General features: G+C 39.0%; 1 protein-coding gene across 1 annotated transcript in view; it reads left to right on the top strand.

Annotated features, from left to right (window-relative positions):
* The window catches only part of LOC129204361 (cohesin subunit SA-2-like), a 62,248-nt gene that overhangs the window by 20,012 nt on the left and 21,544 nt on the right, over positions 1-20,692 (top strand). Inside the window, exons 10-15 of the mRNA XM_054820270.1 lie at positions 52-125; positions 571-694; positions 6,365-6,463; positions 8,495-8,574; positions 17,744-17,851; positions 19,828-19,939. Coding sequence (XP_054676245.1) covers positions 52-125; positions 571-694; positions 6,365-6,463; positions 8,495-8,574; positions 17,744-17,851; positions 19,828-19,939 — 597 coding nt within the window. The remainder of the gene's footprint in view (positions 1-51; positions 126-570; positions 695-6,364; positions 6,464-8,494; positions 8,575-17,743; positions 17,852-19,827; positions 19,940-20,692) is intronic.

Here is a 20,692-nt window from a genome sequence, read left to right as displayed (position 1 = left end):
TGTAATAAATTGTGGGACCGATATTAACATTCAGTTCTCTTTGTATTTCAGTATGAGCATAAGCTTCTAGAGATACAGAACATGATGAGTGCTATTTTCAAAGGGACGTTTCTAAACCGTTATCGGTAAGAATAAAAATAAAGCTGTGATGTGTATCTGTGTTCCCAAGAAACTCTTGCTTAGCTTGTCCAGATACCAGAATCAAGTTAAACATCCTAGAGACACAGATGGCGTCAAGGAAAGTGTAGCAGTTAAATTATTTTAAAGACTTTGGGCTTATGAAAGGACCTCTCAAGTATGTTTCTTTAATTTTTCTTGCTGGCTCTAGAGCAGTGCATTTGTAATTGAGAACATATCCGGAATTACAAAATAATTATTGCATGAAACATTTGTAGCTAAAAGTGGTCTAATCGTTGATTGAAGACTAACTTAGAACATTGATATGAAGTTAGTTGTAATATTGGATTGTACATGCTTCTGCAATTCCAAAAAATAAAAATATCGCAAATAATATAATTAATACATATTAGGTATTTTTAATGTATTAATATTACAATTTTATAATTTCAGTGATGTGATCCCAGAGATCCGAGCAACTTGCATGGAAGAAATTGGCAGCTGGATGAAAACATACCCAGATGCTTTTTTAAATGATAGCTACTTAAAGTACATTGGCTGGATGCTATATGATAAGGTAAAGTTTTAATTTTTCTTACTGGGGACAGTAGATGGGAATTTTTTTTTTTATAAATTTTCTTTAAAGAATTCTAACGTTTACATTTTTGAGAGTAGACATTTAAGACTGTGGTGGTAGAAAAAATAATTTAATTTCTTCCCCCTTTCAGCTTTTATTTTTAAAGCCATTGTAGCACTAAAGAGCAGAGAACATTTTTCCAGTTCTGTAGCAGTGCCCCCCCTGGTGTGTGCTGTTATTTTTATATGTTACTGAATCAGGAGCTATTACTGAATTGTAAAATGGACTATATCCTTTGAGCACATGCAGTGTTAAATGTTGACTAAAATTCTCCTTTTACATTTGATGGCTGCATTTAAAATTTTGCTTTATTTTATAAAAATGAACAAATAAATATTGCCGACAGTAAAATAGTCTTCAATATTGTATTTCTCTTTTGGGATTAAATGGATATAGAAAATATTTACAGGAAGTCCAGCCATTTCTCAAAGGATTTTCTCATTTTCCTTATGGTAAGTTTGTTTTTTCTTTTTGAGTAGAAGCAGATTTGAAAACCAAAAAAAACCCCAAACCACCAAAACAAAACAAAATCAAAAGAAAACAGTAACTCAAAAATACGCTTTTTCTCATGCTTCTAAAATGCATGTGCGATTTTAGGAGATAAGAATGTTTATTTTGAATGGCTAATTACCGAAATTGGCACACTGTACTTCTGCAGGGCACCTTTTAAAGTGTATATAGCTTCTGTATAAATTCTGAAACGTCCTCGGTTTCGTGTGGGCTTTAAGTAATGTTTGTGTTCTGTGAATAAAATTGTAGTTTCCCACAAAGCCAGGAGGGGGAGCACAAAGCCTCTTACTTCCCTGCATTGTGCTAGGTTAACAGTTGGACTTCATGATCTTAAAGGTCTTTTCCAACCTAAACGATTCTATGATTACTGTAAAGGTAGTATTTAGATTTTTAGAACAATAGATCTATCAAGAACTGTCCTCTTTTCCTGCATAAATTTTATTTGGTCAGAATATCATTTTAGTATATGTTCAGTTGGGAGAATTCTCAAAAAAACCCCCAAAAAGTCACTTTTGAAGATGATGTGTCTTCACTCCCAGTGTTGTACAGTGAAAATTAACAGCTGATGTCTCTGATTAATGCACAGAGCTCATACAGTGTCATTTACTGGGAACTGGAAATGGTTATTTTTCTGAAGCTTATTATCTGAAAGCAATGCAGATGCAAGCAGAGTGAGATAAAGTGAGAAGTCTTCCATATTCCACATTTGGCCGAGACCTGGTAGTGTGCCACTACTGGTGGTTGCAGTCCCGGCTGTGCTTTGTAATTTGCAGCCACTGTTAAATTGCCCGATTCCAAAATGAGAGCAGGGCATTTTTGGCAGCAACAGGGGCAGCAGTGCTTTTATATACATCTGAATGTTATTTCCCACTACTCCTCCTTAATAAGCATTTCCATTCCATCTTGTTGGGGGTGGGCGGCAAGAAACTGATATCTCCCAGAGCCAATTTTCTTTTAGAATATAATGTAGAGAAGTTTGCCAAATAATTTAGGTCCCAGAGTGGAACAACGACAAAAGTATTCTAACGGTGGGGGAAAACCTGGCCAGGATTATCTACAGTGCTGTAAATAGAGATTAAGTTCAGTCATTTGGGAGTCTCTAAAGCGGAGAGGGGAGGGGGAAGTAAGTCTGAAATTAACATTTTGTCTTCAAAGTCTTTTATCTGAATATAATAATTCTTTCTTCCCCATGAGATACCATTTTGCCATTATAACCTGATATGAAACATTATAGTTTTATGTGAAATGCTATTTCCTAGTGCAAGAAGATGCTTCAAATTCAGTGGTAATATACTCAAAATTGCATAGGAGGATCAATCTTTGGCCCAGTAAGAGTTCTGGAATGGTGCTATGAAGATACATTTTTAAGTAGTTCACATTCATCTGCTAGAAATAATTTAACTTTTTATTTTTGAGCAACAGTTAATACTAAGTCTGAGAGCTGTGCACAGTTGAACAATCTTACATATAAGCCCAGTTACCTATCAGTGCATTTGTGAAACCCAGGCGCCTAACTCATGTTCAAAGGCACTAGTGTTCTTCCAAGGGTATATATATAGCTACTAAACCAGCATCCAGATCCAATCAAATGAGTGCTGCTCTGAATGGCAAGAGTTGAAGGGAAGTGCTGTGTGAAAGCTTCAGTGTTAAAGACCACAAAAATTGAGATGAATAAGAAGAAGGATGGGGAAAATGGAAGGCAGAACCAGCAGTCAGGAAAGGAAAGACAGTGAAAATCTGGATGCATGCTTGGGACCTCCCACCATGTTAGACTAGCTTTGTCTGGAACTTCAGGGCAAGTGGTTGAGGTTTTCTCATTAGACTATGAAAAATACCCAAAGAAATTCTGTGGAAACAGGAACTTGCTGTTGAAACGAACATCTGTGTCCTAACCAAGTGATCCTCCTGGCAAATTTCAGGAAATTGAAAGGGTTTTTAGTTTTGCCTCCCATTCAAAATGGCTATAGAAATTGATCCTATTGTTATGGCAATTTCTGAAATCACGGATCACAGACTCGTAGAATCATTTTGATTGGAAAAGACCCTTAAGATCATCAAGGCCAACTAGTAACATAGCACTGCCAAGTCCACCGCTAAACCATGTCCCTAAGCACCACATTTACACATCTTTTAAATACCTCCAGGGATGATGACTCAACCACTTCCCTGGGCAGCCTGTTCCAATGCTTGACAACCATTTGGTGAAGAAATTTTTCCTAATATCCAATCTAAACCTTCTCTGGTGCAACTTGAGGCTGTTTCTCTCGTCCTATCACTTCTTACTTGGGAGAAGAGACCAACACCCACCTGGCTACAACCTCCTGTCTGGTAGTTGTAGAGAGTGATAAGGTCTCCCCTCAGTCTTCCTTTCTCCAGACTAAACAACCCCAGTTCCCTCAGCTGCTCCTCATAGAGCACAGGGTCTGTGCTCTAGACCCTTCACCAGCTTCGTTGCCCTTCTCTGGACACGCTCCAGCACCTCAATGTCTTTCTTGTAGTGAGGGGCCCAAAACTGAACACAGCACTCAAGGTGCGGCCTCACCAGAGCCGAGTACAGGGGGACGATCCCTTCCCTAATCCTGCTGGCCATGCTATTTCTGATACAAGCCAGGATGCTGTTGGCCACCTGGGCAGACAGCTGGCTATTGACCAATACTACTTTCTTCAAATGTTCATGTAAAAATGGTGGTTTTCTGCTCCAAAGGTCATCTCTGTGTGTATGTACTGATGCTTTTTGTGGGGGTGTTTTTTTTTTTTAATTATGTTTTATCTCAGTAGGACAGATAAGTTGGATTGTCCTCACTATTTAGGAGTAATTCAGAAGTAGACCTGTTTTTCCAATTTGTTATTTGGAGAATGTTGAGAAAAAATGACCCAACTCTACCCCATCAAATCATCCAGACCCCAGCCTGTATTTGTACGGCTTATTGAATGGCCCCATCTCTGTGATAGCAGGGAGGCTGAAATCTCGTAACTGAATGTGTCTAAGCAGTGCTGGAGCCCATGCAGAGCTCTCTGGGTCACTAGAGCTGCCCACTGTCTTACTGATGTTGTCTGCCAGTCTGTTTGCAGGTCGGGGTAGAAATATACTATGATACAGCTGAGGGACAGCATGCATTCAGAGTATCCTGAAACTGTGCTTACATAATTCCCTTTTACTCTGTCACAGCTTTGAAAGACTGAACAGGCATGTATTTCGTCAAGATTAGAATCATAGTTTTGGTGAGGGGAGTAGATGGCTGGATATTTGTACTTGCCTATGTTACTGTTGAACGGAGCTGAAGGTAGTGAGATGATTTTGAATGATCAAGAAGCTATTTTACATACTTCTAAAACTATGAGGAGTGACGAATCTAGGAAAGGAGAGGCGGCTGAGAAGGAGAAAAAGCAGCTGAAAACATAGGAAGACAGCAGAACTCATCCTAGCAGTAGTAGTTATTTGTTCATAGTTCTTAGAGTTAATTTGCTCAGCACTTAAAAGAAACATATACATATAGAGTTATGACCAAGAGCTTTCGGGTGGGAAGAGGATACCTTAGAAGGCAAGCGGCTTAGTTTAATGTTTTAAACTTTTATACCTGCAGACCTACACTTCGATACCACCTGACTGACAAGCGTAAATGACACTACTAGCTGTGCACCAAGGTCTATATGACCATCCAACAAAATATCACAAACTTTTTTCCTTTTTTTTTTTTTTGTCCCTTTTCCCCAAGAACAAACGCAGTCCCTATTCACAAGCAAAGCCTCATGATAAAATACTGAGGGCAGCTGAAGCCAGGATTGCAGTACCTTGGCTGAGCTGAGTTTGTGCCAGTGTGCAGTGATAGGTACCGAGTTGGGACTGTTTGTGAGTGAGTTCTGAGCTGTGGAGCCCTTGAGCTGTAGGAAGCAGCAAGTGGGGGCAACAGTGTCTTTCTCAGACAAGGCCTTTAATTTTAAAATACAATATAGAATATGTACTGCTGGTGTGTCACAGACGGATTAGAGAGCACTACTCATTGTCACCTGTTGATCTTTCGTTTTACATTTCTAACAAAAAGCTGCCTTATGCAAAACTGTGGGTCAAAGCCTGCTACTGTGTATCATCCTTTGCTTTCCATCTAAGCAGGTGAACAGGAACTTGTAGTAATGGATAGCCTATGTGTAGGTGGTCTCCTCTCTTGGGTTTCCTTGATTATTCTTACTGCTATTGTTAGCAAGAGGAATTAAGGAAGAAATATGAAGAGACTGATTGAAAGCCTGCAGTTCATTTAAGTGTATCTGCTGATATCCTTAGCATTATAAGTTTACAGAATGCAGTGATCTTTCTATGTTAGATCCTCAAAATGGCTTTCCTCACGCCATTTAAAGCTTTGTTATGTGAAAGATTTAGCAATATGCATAAGAATTTAAAAGCTGGATAAGGAAAAGTCCTCTTTCTGAGACATCTGTGACGCAGCAGTATGAATAGTATGAAATAACACCTTGCAGGGATAAAAATATTTTGCCTTTCTCTTCCTAGAATACAGTGTTCTAGTGTAAAACAGAAATAGGGAGAAGGAGTAACACTTGACTCTGTATCTGTGAGAGTCTGCAATGATAAGCTAGTGCATTTCTGAGGTGTACTTCTTCCTCTGGGAATTTTTGCTGGACCAGAATTTCTTGGAGTCCTCATCAGTGTTTAATGACTGAGTCAAATATTGAAAGGAAGCATGCTGATTGTATTAAGTAGGTCATCCATACTCTTGTCTTTGTATATCTTTAATTGTGTGTATAGCACAATTCCTGCATCTTTTGCATTCTGTTGCTTTTATTAGCTGTAAAGTCTGTGAAAGTTTCTTTGTCTCTTAGGGAACCTAACACAAACTTTGATGTCACCTTTAAATTTGACTCACTGCAGGCTTTCTCGTGTGTGTGTGTGTGTGTGAGAGAGAGAGAGAGACATGGGTGCACACAGACAAAATGGTACTGATATTACTAATAAAGAAGATGAGGCAGTATTTAGGTAGTCTGCTGCAGGCACCCACAAAGAACTCTTACTTACATAATATAAATGCCAATAGTGAATAACATCAGAGATACATGTTTTTACTGTTAGCCGATTTCTTTGTCTTATAGCAAGCCGAAGTGCGGTTGAAGTGTCTTCTGGGACTACAAGGAATTTATAGCAGAAAAGAACTTGTTTCCAGGATGGATCTCTTTACTAGCAGATTCAAGGTAAATAGATTACTGTTTACTATTTTTTAAGTCTGGGTTGGGTATCTACACAGGGTCTGATATTTTGATCAGAGCTGATCTCCCCACTCTCTTGGCTGATGGGAGCTTAGAGTACTGCAGAAACAGCCTGTTTGAGCGGAGAAAGGAGTTTCGCAGACACGCTCCCCTCTGTTTCCATGGAATTTTCTGTTTCACTTTAGTTCATGCACGAAATGGTGTTAACATGCACATGTCAACTATCTCCACCATTCATCCAGAACGGCCCAGATTTTTATACTGGATTTTGGCACATGACAGAGAATTTCATACTCTAAAGATCCCTTTTTTTGCTGCTCCTGATAATGGGTTAACCTTGTAGATATTGCATTAGCTGACCACGTATCACGCTGATATGGGAATGGCTCTCTGTTGATCCACCATATCGGTATAAATCTTGAAGAAGGATCCCTTATCTCCGTTCTGAACATTACAGATGATATGCTATAATTTTGAGAGCTTGTTCTGTGACTGCACTGACCCTGTACTCTGCCTTTATCATATTCCAACATCCTGACTCATTTAAGAAGTAAGCCCTTTACTTTTTTAATCCTGCCCTTGGTAATGATTTCATCAGCTACTCTTACCCCTACAGGCCTGGGCCTTTTCGGTATTTGAATAAGAAAACTCAAAGTGCTGTGACTGATATCTCAGTCCCTCTGAATCAGTACATAATCAATGCCTGCATGTGGTGGTAATTCATGTTCTTTTTGTGCAGGTGCAGGGCTTACCTGTATGTCAAAGCAGTTGCTAATAGTAAAAAATACCTATAGTACATTCTCAAAGAACAAGAAATAGATTAATATTGGTATCTTCAGAATAAATGATTCAGATTGAAACTTGGCTATCTAAGATTAACCCCTGTTTTTAAACAGTTTTGTGATAGTCCTTTATCTTTCTAGTTAAAGGAAGGTTGCTGTAAGCTGTGTAAGCAACTGTGGGACTGGTATTCACAGACTGATGAAATAGCTCCCATCGGTCTGTCCTGTGATTTCCCCCTGTGTGGAGGGTGCTGTATAAATGGATTATTGCAAACTCCATCCTACCAATCAAAAAACCCCAATCCAAACACAACACCTCCTTCCCCTGTAAACAAACAGCTTCACACAAAATACAGACTGATCTGGAATCTTCCAAAGTTTAAATCATGGTTTCTCAGTGTAATTATATAACCATCAATCCATCTCCCACAAGCTCTTGCTGTTACCCTTGAGTGTTGAACTCACGATTCATGGACTTCCACACCTTCTCACCTGGGTTGTGAGAAAAAGAAAGGTGCAAAGTAAAATGCATCTAGAGATGTAGGAATGATACGTTAAGTGAGAAAGCTGTTGGTCCCAAAACAAGCAAGTCCAAAGGTTTAATATACCTTAAAGTATATACCTCAGCTGCGCTGAGGGGTTTGAGTTCTTGGGTACGTAGGACAGGAAAATTTCCACTCTTTTCTGAGGTGTTTGCATGTGTACCGAGTTAGAATAGTGTGAATTCTGGAGGTCAGGAATGTTGCTGCTATTCCATGAAGTACTTTTATGACTCAAGTCCTAATTGTCTTTCCAGTGCGGCACTGGCTTCTGTAACGTGTAGGTACACGCACTTTATTGTTGATGGGGAAAACTGATTATATAATGCTTGTAATGTGAGGCCTACCTTCATTTAACATACTGAAGTGCCAGTAGTAACATCTTAGAAACAAGTTGTCAGTCACTTTTAATTTGTAGACTGTAGTTGATTTCTTGTGAACGCATACTTTACATCTATAAAAATATCATATTACTGCATGATTAATTCAGTTAAAAAATTAACGTGCTGTTAATTTTCAGGGGCTGGGGGACTACTTGGTAGTAATCAGGTTGCCTTATGTCTCTAAGGAAATAGCTGCTGAAATAAAAATAAATCTCTGCTCTATTAGTGTAGATGATCTAGCTGTAGCAAAAATATCTGTTTATTGAGAACAAACCATGTTACATCTTTTTATTGTCATTTTACATCCATTAGGATCGAATTGTGTCCATGCCTCTGGACAAGGACCATGAAGTAGCAGTTCAAGCCATGAAACTCTTGATGCTTATGTCACAGTAAATAATTTCTTTTTTAATTTACTGTATTGTTTTAATGGCAACAAGATCCAGATACAATCCTGATGAATCTTCTTGTAATCAGTAACATGCTGGGATACAGTTGCTCCTGGCAGGATATGAGTTACAGTTAAAGCTGCTCAAGACATGGCATTTTCTTTCTGTGGGAAATACCAATGTTAAGAAAACCCTTGTGCTGAGATTCAGTATGAAAACTACATTTTTATATCTTTGTACTTCCCTCTGAAAGTAAATTCCACGCTTTTGTTTTGGCTTTCCTCAAATAGGGTATCTGCCTGTCTCGGGGGAAGTCCCCACCCCATCTCGTGTCCCAGGGTTGCCAGGCCTTGACCAGGAGCTCAGGGAACTCTGCCATCTTCCCGGTCTCCCCACCTGGTGCAGGAAGCCCCGAGCTTTGAGGCTGTTGCTAGAATTTGGACTTTCAGATTCTTGGCTCCATGGCAGAGAACCTGGGAGCTATTGAGCCCACAGCAGACTGACTGACAGGAAATGAGCAAGTGTATGATATCTTGGTTTTGCTGAAGTGGAAAACTAACAGAAGAGTTGTTTTCTTGGGAAATTACCTGCCAGATTTGGTAGGATAATGGCAAGCTGGAAGTGTGGGGGAAAACTAGACTAATGTTACAGAAGTATATGAATCCTATTCTGATACATCCTTGAGCAGCATGTTTATTTTAGAAATGGCTTTATTTGAAAAAGAGGGACCAAGAGTTTATTCTTCACATATTTTGCAATGCAAAATGAGAATAAAAAACCCCACTGCCTTTCATTGTTAATACAGTTGAGATGTTAGGACTCAATAAGTGTCTCTTCTGTCTCAGAGTGTAAGTTGAGTTCTGCTGATGCAGATGCTTACTTCCATGTACAGCATTGTCCAATAGCCTTGTGGGATTTGCTTTTTTGTTTAAGCCAGAAGTATTGATCATTGCTAGATGAGGATGTAGACCTTAATGGACCAAATAATATGGTGTTGTAGATATTTACATTAAATTTCAAGAACGTTTGTGTATTGAAGTGCTGCTCTATGGTCTCTTATCTCACTTCACACTCCATTGATTTGAGTGGCATTTCTCTAAGCCTACTTCAACACACACATCAGAACAGCATACGATGCTGTGAACATCATATGCTTTTTTGAAGGCAGTACCATTGTTTGGGCCTCACTAGTAGTAGCTAGGGTTATATTGTTTCTGTGTTTACAACATCTATTTCTACATCCCTTGGTTCTCCATGGTGTGTAGCTATTGGAACAAAGCACAATGCTGTGTCTATGTGTATAACGTGTCCCTGTGCTAGGAGGAGCAGCTCACCATTGTTGAAGTACAAAGATGCTGTACACCAGTTATGGCTGCCCTCCTTCTGTATCTGAACTAACAAGTGCTATATTGGCACTGCAGCTGTTTATCGTCTCTGGCTTTATTATAAGGGATCATGTTCTCATTAATGCAAGCTGCAGCTATAAAAGTTTGATCAATGTTTCTTTTCCCCTGAAGCAATTTTTTCCTAATTTTTCTTAAATATGATTTCCAATGTGAATAAATGCCTTCTAAAGTTTTCTGAATGACATTTTCCATCATAAAATGCAGTTTTCATAAGTAAAATTAATACATTTTGAAATTGTTTTTAATAAGGCTGTGTGGAGGCCTAGCAAATACATGCTTCTCTTTCTTTTTGCTCATCTTTTGAGTAGCCATCCTGCTTTCTGCCCCCCTGCCATGCCAGTTGCTCTGAGCTCTGCGGATTTGGCTTAATTATTGGAGTGATGAAAGTGGGAACTGGGGACTCAATAAGCAAAGTTAATGACAGCTCTTCTCTTTGACAAGACTAGTACTGACCAGTCTATAAAACCTGTGTGAAGAGAATGCAAACAATATAGACAGTCACATGTACAGACTACTTAAGAAGAGCCTGCATCAAGATGCTTTTCTAGCAGGGGAGAAGCTTATGCCTCAGTACCTACAATAATGTCAGAAAGGACTTGCTGCTGGCATTGCAGAAGCAAAGAAATTTCAGGGCTACTGTGTCTGAAACAGGTATGTCTCATAGTTCAAAACCAGCATCTGGATATTGAGCAGTAATGCTGCTTGATACACTTGGCAACTGAATTCTAGTTGCCCAACTTGCATTTTTAGTGAGACATGAAAGACCTTTCAGATCAAGTTTCTATTTTTAAAGCTACTGGCAAGAACCTCTATCTCATGAACTCCCTATATATATGATTTGGAATCATGGATTATTTTTAACAAATAATATAATCTTAATTGGTCAGGTACTGACTTTTAGAACATGTCTCTAATCCTGGAATAAATATTTTGTTGTTTTGTGACATGTTGGCAAGAAGCAAGGCCAGGAGTAACTTTTTTTCCTTCTGTTAGTCCGTTGGGTGCTCTGTGACTTTGTTTGGGGAAAATTTACTATATCAGTAGCTCTTTTTTACTGGCTTACATAATTGTCTTTTGGGTAAGTATAGTAGCAAGACCTCATTGCTAATTAATTATTTTTGTGATGTATTACGGTTGCAGTGGAGCTGTGCTCTGTGTGTGTTAGTAACAGCTTTGACCATCTCTTAATCATCACTGCATTCCAGTCCTGTGGAATATACATTGACTACTCTGCATACTACTGGCCCATAAAACTGCTATGCCGGCCTCTACGTTCTTTCTTTAACTAGCTAGAGAGGCAGTGAAAACATTGATCTTTTCAATTCACTTAGATGTGTTGCATTATGTAAAAAAAAAAAAAAAAAAAATTCCAATGCTGATTCAAAACCCTCTTGCTATCTATATACCTGGGGTTTTTTTGTTTTGTTTTTTTTTTTTTCAAATCCATATTTGTATTTTCATCTTGCCTATCTGTCAGCTGAGATTTTTTTCTTGTTTGTTGCATGTTGTCTCAGTTGAATGCCAAGGTCTTTGGGCTAGTAGCTTTCTATTTTTACACAGCATGATGTGATCCTGAAACTGAAATGAGCCTATGAGGTTTAGCATAATAGAAATTATTAATGCTACTGAATTATACATAATTGTTAGCATTAATGTTGCAAAGGATCTGAGAGGGAATAGAACTGGGAAGGAAATAAAGAGGGAGAAAACATGAGTGACAGTGAGAGACCAGGGAATCTTACTGAAAGCATTGGCCTTTAGGAGGCAAATTAGTTTAGTGTGCCTACTGCCAGACAATTCTGTTCATTTCTGTGTGCTTAACTGCCTAAAAGAATAGAGGGATTTTGGAAAAGAGCAGCAAAAGTAATTAGGCAACTGTAGGAGATGAATGAGAAAAGGTTACAAGTGGTGCAGGTAGGGGCACAAATCTACAAATAGCTTGAATGTGTAAATAGCAAAGGGGAAAATTACTTTGCATTACATTAGTTAAATGTAACTAGAAATTAAACTGGGTTTTAAACACAAAACTCTTAAGTTTGAAATCTGGAAGAGCTGCCTTTGTGAGAACAGTGAGTGTATTGCACTCACTGAGAACATCACATAAATAGTTTAAAAACTATTTAATGGAGCTGGTAAATATGTTAATTCTCACCACAGTGCTTTGACAGTAGTCAGTAGAGTTAATCTGACTTAAAAGTCAAGAAAGCGAGGCTCTTAAGTTCCCAGTGTCCTGCTTAGCACAGGAGGCCTGAGTCAAATAGGGGTACATCACTGTTGTGCTTAAAAATCTTAGTCTCTTTTCCAATTCTCAACTAGACTGGGAAGGATGTTTTAGTTTGGAGAGGGAGGGGCTACACAGTAGGACAAACTTGAAAGCAGGATTTGGCAAAGGATGCCATGGCAAATAACATAATACATGTTACTAGTTCTAGTGGTAGATGTAGATGTCCTGTGACAAGTAATTTGGTGTCAGCAGAGAGTTGAACTCTGTGATTCTGTCGTGTTATTTCATAGCTAAGCCATGGACTTTGGAGGAGGAATTGACATTTGTTAGGCAAATGCACTGTATCTAGCAAGGTTATTCAGACAAGCCATTGTGCAGAAGACCAGTTAAGTTTATTGAAAGCTTAAATGCTGTTATAATAAAGTGTTTTCACATGATTTGTAAAAAATAAGCTGAAGAGACAGACATGCTTTGCGTAAAAATAAGGAAATTATCCACGTTTGTCTTGTTTAGTGGCTTTGAGAAAAAATAAAGAAATGTTACCTTGAAGTTGATAGAAGTAGCATATGAAGGAGTGAAGCAAATTATACTGCGCAGTTCTGATTTCTTGCATCAGTGACTTGCTTGTAGCAGATTAGGTACTATCAAAAGGGAGTGGCATGGAGCTCCTCACAGCTCCTTTGTGATTCCTTGGGGGGGGGGGGTCCACCACACCCCTATTCAGGTGGAGTTACGGTAGTGCTTTTTCAAGCCTATTCTAAACAAAACAAAAGTGAAAGACCAAAATGGAACAAAGGCATGTGCTTTCTCCTCTGTCTTCTCCTTTTCTCCATCCTCTTGGGTTTATGCTTTCTTGGAAGTTACCCTCAGCAATTTTCTGCCATCATGCACCTCTATTAAAGAACCTTGAGATCTGTTCTGAAATCTTATCTTTCCTGTCTAAAGTGTTAACAAGAAAAAATAAGACTTGCATGTCTCCTAGGGTTATGTTTCTTAACCAAAATAGCATAGCATAGCATACCATACAGCATCTGTCTAATGTGTATCTTCCTGTGTTCTGTCACAGCACAATCATAGAATCACAGTATATCGCAACATGCTAATCCTATTTTAAAGTGAGTGGGAAAGGACTCTTGTTATATTGTAGTGGCAACCATGTTATCATCTCTCTGATCACCAAAGTGTTGTCTTGAAATACCTGCAATGACAGCAGGGTAGAAAGAGGGAGATAACAGAACAGATTAGCTGATTTTTCTACTTAAAAAACTTATCTCAGACATTAGAATACTTTCAACATATATTTTTTTGGTTGATAGCGCTCAGTGCATGAATAATGTTTTATGATGTATTTGCAGATTTGGATGTTCAACTTTAATTAATTTAAAATGCAAAATTAACAGATTTTTTTTTTGTTTGAGATGCTATACCTTGGATTACCAATGTCCCCATAACATGTGCCAGATCTTTCCCTGCACAGCCCTTAAAACTAAACAGAATAGTGTGGCAAAACTTTGAAAAGTGCATCAGGTACATTTTTATGTTACTGTTGTGATTTTGATGGTTATCCTTTGTATAAGCAATAGCACAGACCAAGAGAGGCGACTCCAGCAGTCATGTCTCTTGCGTACAGTAAAATGGAACAAAAAGTAAGATATGAAATCTTTCAACTGGTGCCATATGCAGAACAAAATGGGTCTGTGATCTCCCCTTAGAATATCCCAACTTCTTCATGACATGTTCACACTGAAGTGCAGAGAAAATGGTATGTCATGACATTGGTATGTGGTAGGCCATGCCTGTTTATTTTTAGGCACTTGGCAGGCACCTCTGGCTTAACCTTTATCTGTTGCTCGGCATTCTGAGAGCTGTAAATTTGCAGCAGTATTATTGCTGTATTTGAAGTATTCTTCGAATGTTTGATGATTGGCTTATGTATGTAAAAAAAAAAAAAAAAGGCACTCATTTACTGTGGTGGTATTAGTGGTAGCAGGTGTAGTCAAGTGCTGCTACTTCCAGAGGCAAGTAAAACCCCTAAACCCTCATCTGAGTGGGAGTTATAAGTATAAACCTCATTGTATCACAGAGGGTAGCAGTTGAGCAGTATGTAAAAAGTAGCAGTAGTGCCTACAGGTATTTCCTCCCATTCAAGAAAGAAAAAAAAAAAAGGTCAGGTGCTCAAGTGGTGTCATGAGTGTTGGTCAGTCTGTGCTGGAAAAAAAACCCGGGGTTGTTTTCCCCTCACTTGCTTCTGTGCTACTAGGGAGTGCTTCATACATGGCCAGAGCTACTCTTATCTTGAGGAGAGAGGAAATAACACTGCTGTAGATTAACGTAACTGTGGCAAATACCTAGCCTCTTTGAAAACAAAGTTAAAAACAAGGAGGTGGGGATTTCAGAATCACAGGATGGCTGAGGTTAGAAGGGACTTCTGGAGGTCATCTGGTCCAACCCCCTTGCTCAGGCAGGGCCACCTGGAGCTGGTTGCCCAGGACTACATCCAGATAGCTTTTGAGCATCTCTAGTGATGGAGACTCCGCAACCTCTCTGGGCAGCCTGTGCCACTGCTCTGTCACCCTCACAGTAAAAACGTGTTTTCTGATGTTCAGAGCGAACCTCCTGTGTTTCAGTGTGTGCCCATTGCCTCTGGTCCTGTCACTGGGCAGAGCCTGGCTCCATCATCTTTGCACCCTCCCTTCAGGTACTTGCACACATTCATAAGTTCCCCCCTGAGCCTTCTCTTCTCCAGAATGAACAGTCGCAGCTAGCTCTCTCAGCCTTTCCTCAGAGGAAAGGCGCTCCAGTCCCTTAATCATCTTCATGGTCCTTCACTGGACTGTCTCCAGTATGTCCACATCTTTTGTACTAGGGAGCCCAGCGCTGGACCCAGCACTCCAGGTGCGGCCTCACCAGTGCTGAGTAGAGAGGAAGGATCACCTCCCTCGACCTGCTGGCAATGCTCCTCCTAATGCAGCCCAGGACACCATTAGCCTTCTTTGCTGCAAGGGCACATTGCTGGATCATGTTCAACTTGGTGCCCACCATGACCCCCAGGTCATTTCCTAAGGAAAGGAGATTTCTAAGGAAAGACAGTTTCATTTGTACTGGAAAGGCAGAGTCCTTAACATCTACCCAAAGAGATGTCAGGCATGTTGCTGAGCTCTTTGAGCTATCCAAACAATTTAGGCAAGGAATTTTATTAAAATAGAGACACACAAGTGTTGCATTCACTATTTCCTTAAATGTGCTAAGAAGAGAAAACCTGAAATGTAAAGAATAAAAAATTCAAACATAAAAGAAGTGTACATTTGACTGGCGTGTTCGTATGGGAAATTCCATTTAAGCATAAGAAAAAAGTTTTTTACCATGGGGGTGGTCCAATACTGAAGCAGGTTGCCAGAGAAGTTGTGAAGTCTTTGACTTTGTAGAAATTCAAACCCTGATTGAACATAACCCTTAGCAACCTGCTGTAGCTGATCCTCCTCTGAGCAGAGGGGTGGACTAGATGATCTCTAGAAGTGCTGTCCATCCACAGCCATTCTGTGATTCTGTGTTGGCCCACTCTAGATCACAGTATGTTTGTATAGAAATTTCTTCTTTTTCAAGCTGTCCACAGGTTTTAAAAAATATATAGAGAGAAAATAAAAAGGGCAGCTTCATAGAAATTAGTGCTTTAAAAGATCTAAATAATAGATTAATGTTAAAAAGAATGAAAGAAACCTTGTCAGACTGCTAGTTTATTTCAGCAAATTCCTTACAGGCTTTTAATATAAAAACTTACTATATCACCTATTTTTACTCCTGTAAGTGCAATGTGTTGTAAGCCTTTATTTTACTCTCACTTGCTAAACTTGTAGAAGTTTAATAAATTTGATACTTTGTTCATGGTTTCACAGGACACACCGGTGCTTATTCATATACTCTGACACACCATGTTACTTCTTTCAATTTCTTACTATTTAACCTCAATAAACACATTTTTATTCTATTTCTCCAATTCTGTAGATGGCTGAATAAGTCACATAAATGTTTTCCTGTATGCTGATTGCATGAAATATATACTCAGAGCGTTTTCTATATGTCCTATTACTGCAAATATATACTCAAGGGAATTGCATGTTAAGAGGCACCAAAACTTGCCTGAATTATGTAAGGCAGCTTTTTGGTTGAGGGCAAGCATTGCGAGATTGACCCATCACTTTTGGAGACATACCATCCGCACTTCCATTTAAATACCTTTTTACTGTTCCAGTGACCACTGTAACCACCCACGAGGAAAAATGTGAAAAATTCAAGTGATACATGAGTAAATGCATTGTAAAGCTAAAATTCAGGGGGTATCAACCTCTATTGGCTTTGAGAAATTAGTACTTTTTTTTTTTTTTTCTTTTTTCCCGTACTGATTTTAAATCCCAGACTGTGCTAAAAAAATATTTGCAATGGACACTCCAGTGATACTCTCACCTAATGTGAGCTCACTTTTTTCAGTCAGGTTGGAGGATGTTTTGGGACTTTGTGACTTGTGAGGACGCTAAAGGATGCAATGGGCTTGGAGACAAAAGGGCAAGCGCAGGAAGGGCTGTTAATTTTTGTAAGATATCACTCCCAGCAAATGAAGAGCGTGAATCCTCAGTTTTAGAGAAGGTATTGGACCACAGCTGTAGATGGTTTTAAACTGTTACTACCTGAGGATTGAGTGCAGTAATGAATCAAACTCCGTTCCCCTCACCTGGCTATAGTAAGTGTAAGGATCTCATGTGTTGCTCTTTCATTCTCTGAAGTAGCTTAGTCCAATGACATTGCTGTGGCAGTACGAAGCAGGCATTTTGAAACTGTAATCCTTGCTTTGGGTTTCACTCCTCTGATATCTCTTCAGTGGGTTAATCGACCTTGATGCTTTAGTTTCCTTTTTGTAAAGGGTTGATATTAATACCATTTCTTCCTCGCATACAGTGTTCTAGGTTTACTAGTTGGCATGTGGTATTCTCAAGATGTGTAGCTGAATGAAAAAAATTGTGACTTCGAGCGTGTTTGTGCAGATAGGTCACAGTCAAAAGCATGCTATCAAGAATGTGTTCTGATTCCTTTTTACATATGACTCTGTGTAAGCCTAGTGTAATAGAATATAGGTTGTAATAAATAATTTAAAAAGAATTTGTACTGCAAAATGGCTTTTTCTTGTTTATTATCTTCTATGGTGAATATGTAAGCATAAAGTAGAGGCATGATTTTCCTATTTTATTCCTATTACTCTTTTTACCATGACCACTAATCAGCCTTAGTTATACTTTAAACTAATGTTCATGTCCATGCAGTTGGCCTGATTCATCATGGCTTGCACAGAGCTCTGTTTCTCTACAAAGTGAGTAAAAGAATGCTGCCAATTTTGTTTGATAACATTTTTAGATACGTCCTACAAAAATTTAGCTGTGTAAACAAGTTGCACGGCTATGGAGAATCAGGTCTCATAAAAGCTGGACATGGCATTCATAATATTCTTTGCAGATAAACCTGAACTATAACTTCCGTTGTTATTTTTGCCTAGGAACTGCGAGGATGTGTTATCAGCTGAAGACTGTGAAATGCTATACCAGTTTGTTTATACCACACACCGTCCGCTTGCAGTAGCAGCTGGGGAATTCCTTTATAAAAGGTATCTCTGCCTGCCTGCCTGCCTGCATGCCTACTTCTTGCATATTCTCATTTGTTTCAGAATGAAGGTCAATTTATTTAAGAGGGACATTAAGCATTCATTTTTCTGCTGGAAGTGTGTGCCATGATCACAGTAGATGTGCTTTCTTCTGCTGAATCAGAAGAGAAATGCTGTCTGGGGGTAATGATTTGTTCCCCTGCACAGCCCTGGCATGACAGGCATGAGAAAAGTTGCAAGACTGACGTAGAGAATATGAAACAACTGACTGATCCACAGATGCCATGCTATGTTGAGAGCATACCTCCTTTCTTTCTACTTTCTTTTCCTGTTGCTTTGCTTCTTACAAGCTAATTCATCACCTGGCATCTGCTGGATTGCCATAGCTTTGGTGATTAATCACAAAAATGGCCTCCTCTTCTCCCTTTGGAAGTTGCCTTATACATTGTAAAGGCTTTGAATAATGAGAGATGCAGCAGATTAAAAAGTTCTCCCAATTTTCTGTCAGGTTAATGAAGTACAGGGTTTATCTTCCCCAGGAGTAACTCTTATAAATGGGCTTCTTATAACAATGGTTGCATGAAGTGAATGGAGTTGGCGTGCTAAAAAGCAAAGAAATAAATATTCTGTCTTTATGACTGAGAGAAATAATTTTGCCTTACAAAGAGGAATGAAAATAAAAATATTTTGGCAAGACTTTTCTGGGGAAAAATTCAGAAATAATAATGATTTGTGTTTCTCACACGTGCAAAATCTCCTCCTAGCTGTCTCTTCCTATCTGGCTGAACTGCTGCCATTCTGGGGTTTGTGGAGCCAAGTCCAACAGAGAGACAAATGAAGATAAATTTCTGTTTTGATGAGTCTTCTATCACATCTGCTAGTCTTACTTAGTCTTTTGTGTTGGTCCTAATATTCTGTCATAAATCAGATGTTTTTCCTCTCAGAACACTGCTGCTTTTTGCTATTGAAGTGATTGCCATTACTTTTTCTACCCAGCTTCCCAGTGAAGTGTGGACACTTTGACCCTGTAAACCTCATCCTTGTTCTTGTTTGCCCAGTTCTTCTCTGTGCACTTTTGCCAGTATAGAAATGTTTGTTCTAGTCTGTTAGAGATGTTAGTGACAACTTCCTTTCCCTGGTCATACTGGTAGAAGTTTTAGTATAAATGCTTATGCTTTTTTTTCCCCTTCTTGGTTTGCATGAAATCTCCTCAATGTCTCCATTTTTAACTTAGGTTACTTACTTAGCTGGCATAAACTATACCAGCAGAAGCATCTTCTGAAAGTTTAAGGTTTTACTGACATTGAGGAGTGTGGTCCTTCTCTTAAATCCAAGCCGTTTCAGCCTTCCATTAATCTGCAGGGACGGCCTTCCTGTATTTATTTCAGGCTTAGCACCTTTTGTGAGCAGTACAGTCACACTATTTTGGATAAAGAGGGAAATAGAAATTGAAGTGTCATTTTGTGCTTCATATTTCAGACAGAAGAGGAAGAACAGTTTTTCCACTGTATTTGTGAAGTCGAGTGAATTGCCACTTACAAGATACTATGCTGTCTTTAAGAAGCTTCAGTTCCAGAATGTACCATGATGTGAATAATGTTGGGTAGCAATATCTCTACTCTGTTGTTAAGGTTTAAATTCAGCCTAGAGCAAGCCCCTTTTCAAGCATGAGCAAATGCCTACCTCATTATATGTTTAACACTGTGGAATCTTCATCTGTTGTCCAGAAAGCTGGCAGAGTACCTGTGAAACTGTCAGAAATAGTCTCTACATCCAGAGGGATAGCAGATCTCTCATAATGAAAAACAATCTAATCTTGTTTTCTTTCATCTGATAAAAAAGTCTAATGTGATTTGGAGTAAATAAGTAGACATTTAGAAGAAATACAATCCTTGGGATCTTGACAGAATTAGTGTTACATTGGCAAATGAGTATAAGGAGAATGGCAGAACTGGACTGACTTCCTTTTCTGTTGGCAGGCTGCTTAGTCATGAGGGAGATGAAGAAGTTCAGCCCAAAGGAGGAGGAAGGAAGTTTGAGGCGAGTACTGACCAGTTGAAAAGATTAATACGTTTTTTCCTGGAGAGTGAGGTGAGGAGAATAGTCCCTGCAGTAAGCCTTTTAAATCCAGTGTCGCATGTTAAATCAACTATTGGCTTCCTTTTGAAAGCTATTTCTGGTGGTGAGCTCTGAAATGTTTGGTGTTTGGGATGTTGTTGCTCTCTAGGATGAGTTTTTAATGAAGACATTTCTGTTCTGTTGTATTAAAACTAATTTACAACTATGCTAATGGAGAGAATCAGCGCGGAAGCAGCTTCTGAAAACAACCTCAAAGACTAATGCCACTGAGTGAGGGTTTTTTGGTATGTGTCTGTGATTTCTGCCAGCAGATTTGGGTTGCTGTACCATGGCTCTACGCTAAGAACTGCATAGTTTTGCTGAGAATTTTATCAGCTTAAGTACTGTACTGCACTATTTGGCTTTTGCAGTGGTACAGACCTATGTCTGGCCAAAGTGTCTCAGGCACAGCAGTTTTGAGTCTTTCTGTGAAGAATTTCCCACATGTTGCTCAGAATGTTGACTTGTTTCTAGTCCCAAGGTAGGATTTTTAGTTGTTATCATCAGCAATACAAAAGCAATACAGCAGCTAGTTTTAAAAAGATCACTTAAATTGCAAAGGAAATGTATTCTAAAAAGAGAGAAAACCAAGCTTTTTTCCTGCTTTTCTTCCCCACTTTCCTGCTTTGTATCAGATTGAAGGCACGGTGTTTAAATGTTCATTAGCCTCAAACTAAATAATGTTGGAATACTGTGTGTGAATATATGTGTGAATGACAAAGCTTT

This window comes from Grus americana, chromosome 1 (genome assembly GCF_028858705.1).
Source record: "Grus americana isolate bGruAme1 chromosome 1, bGruAme1.mat, whole genome shotgun sequence".
Taxonomy (NCBI): Eukaryota; Metazoa; Chordata; class Aves; order Gruiformes; family Gruidae; genus Grus; species Grus americana.
This window is presented reverse-complemented; position numbering and strand designations above follow the sequence as displayed.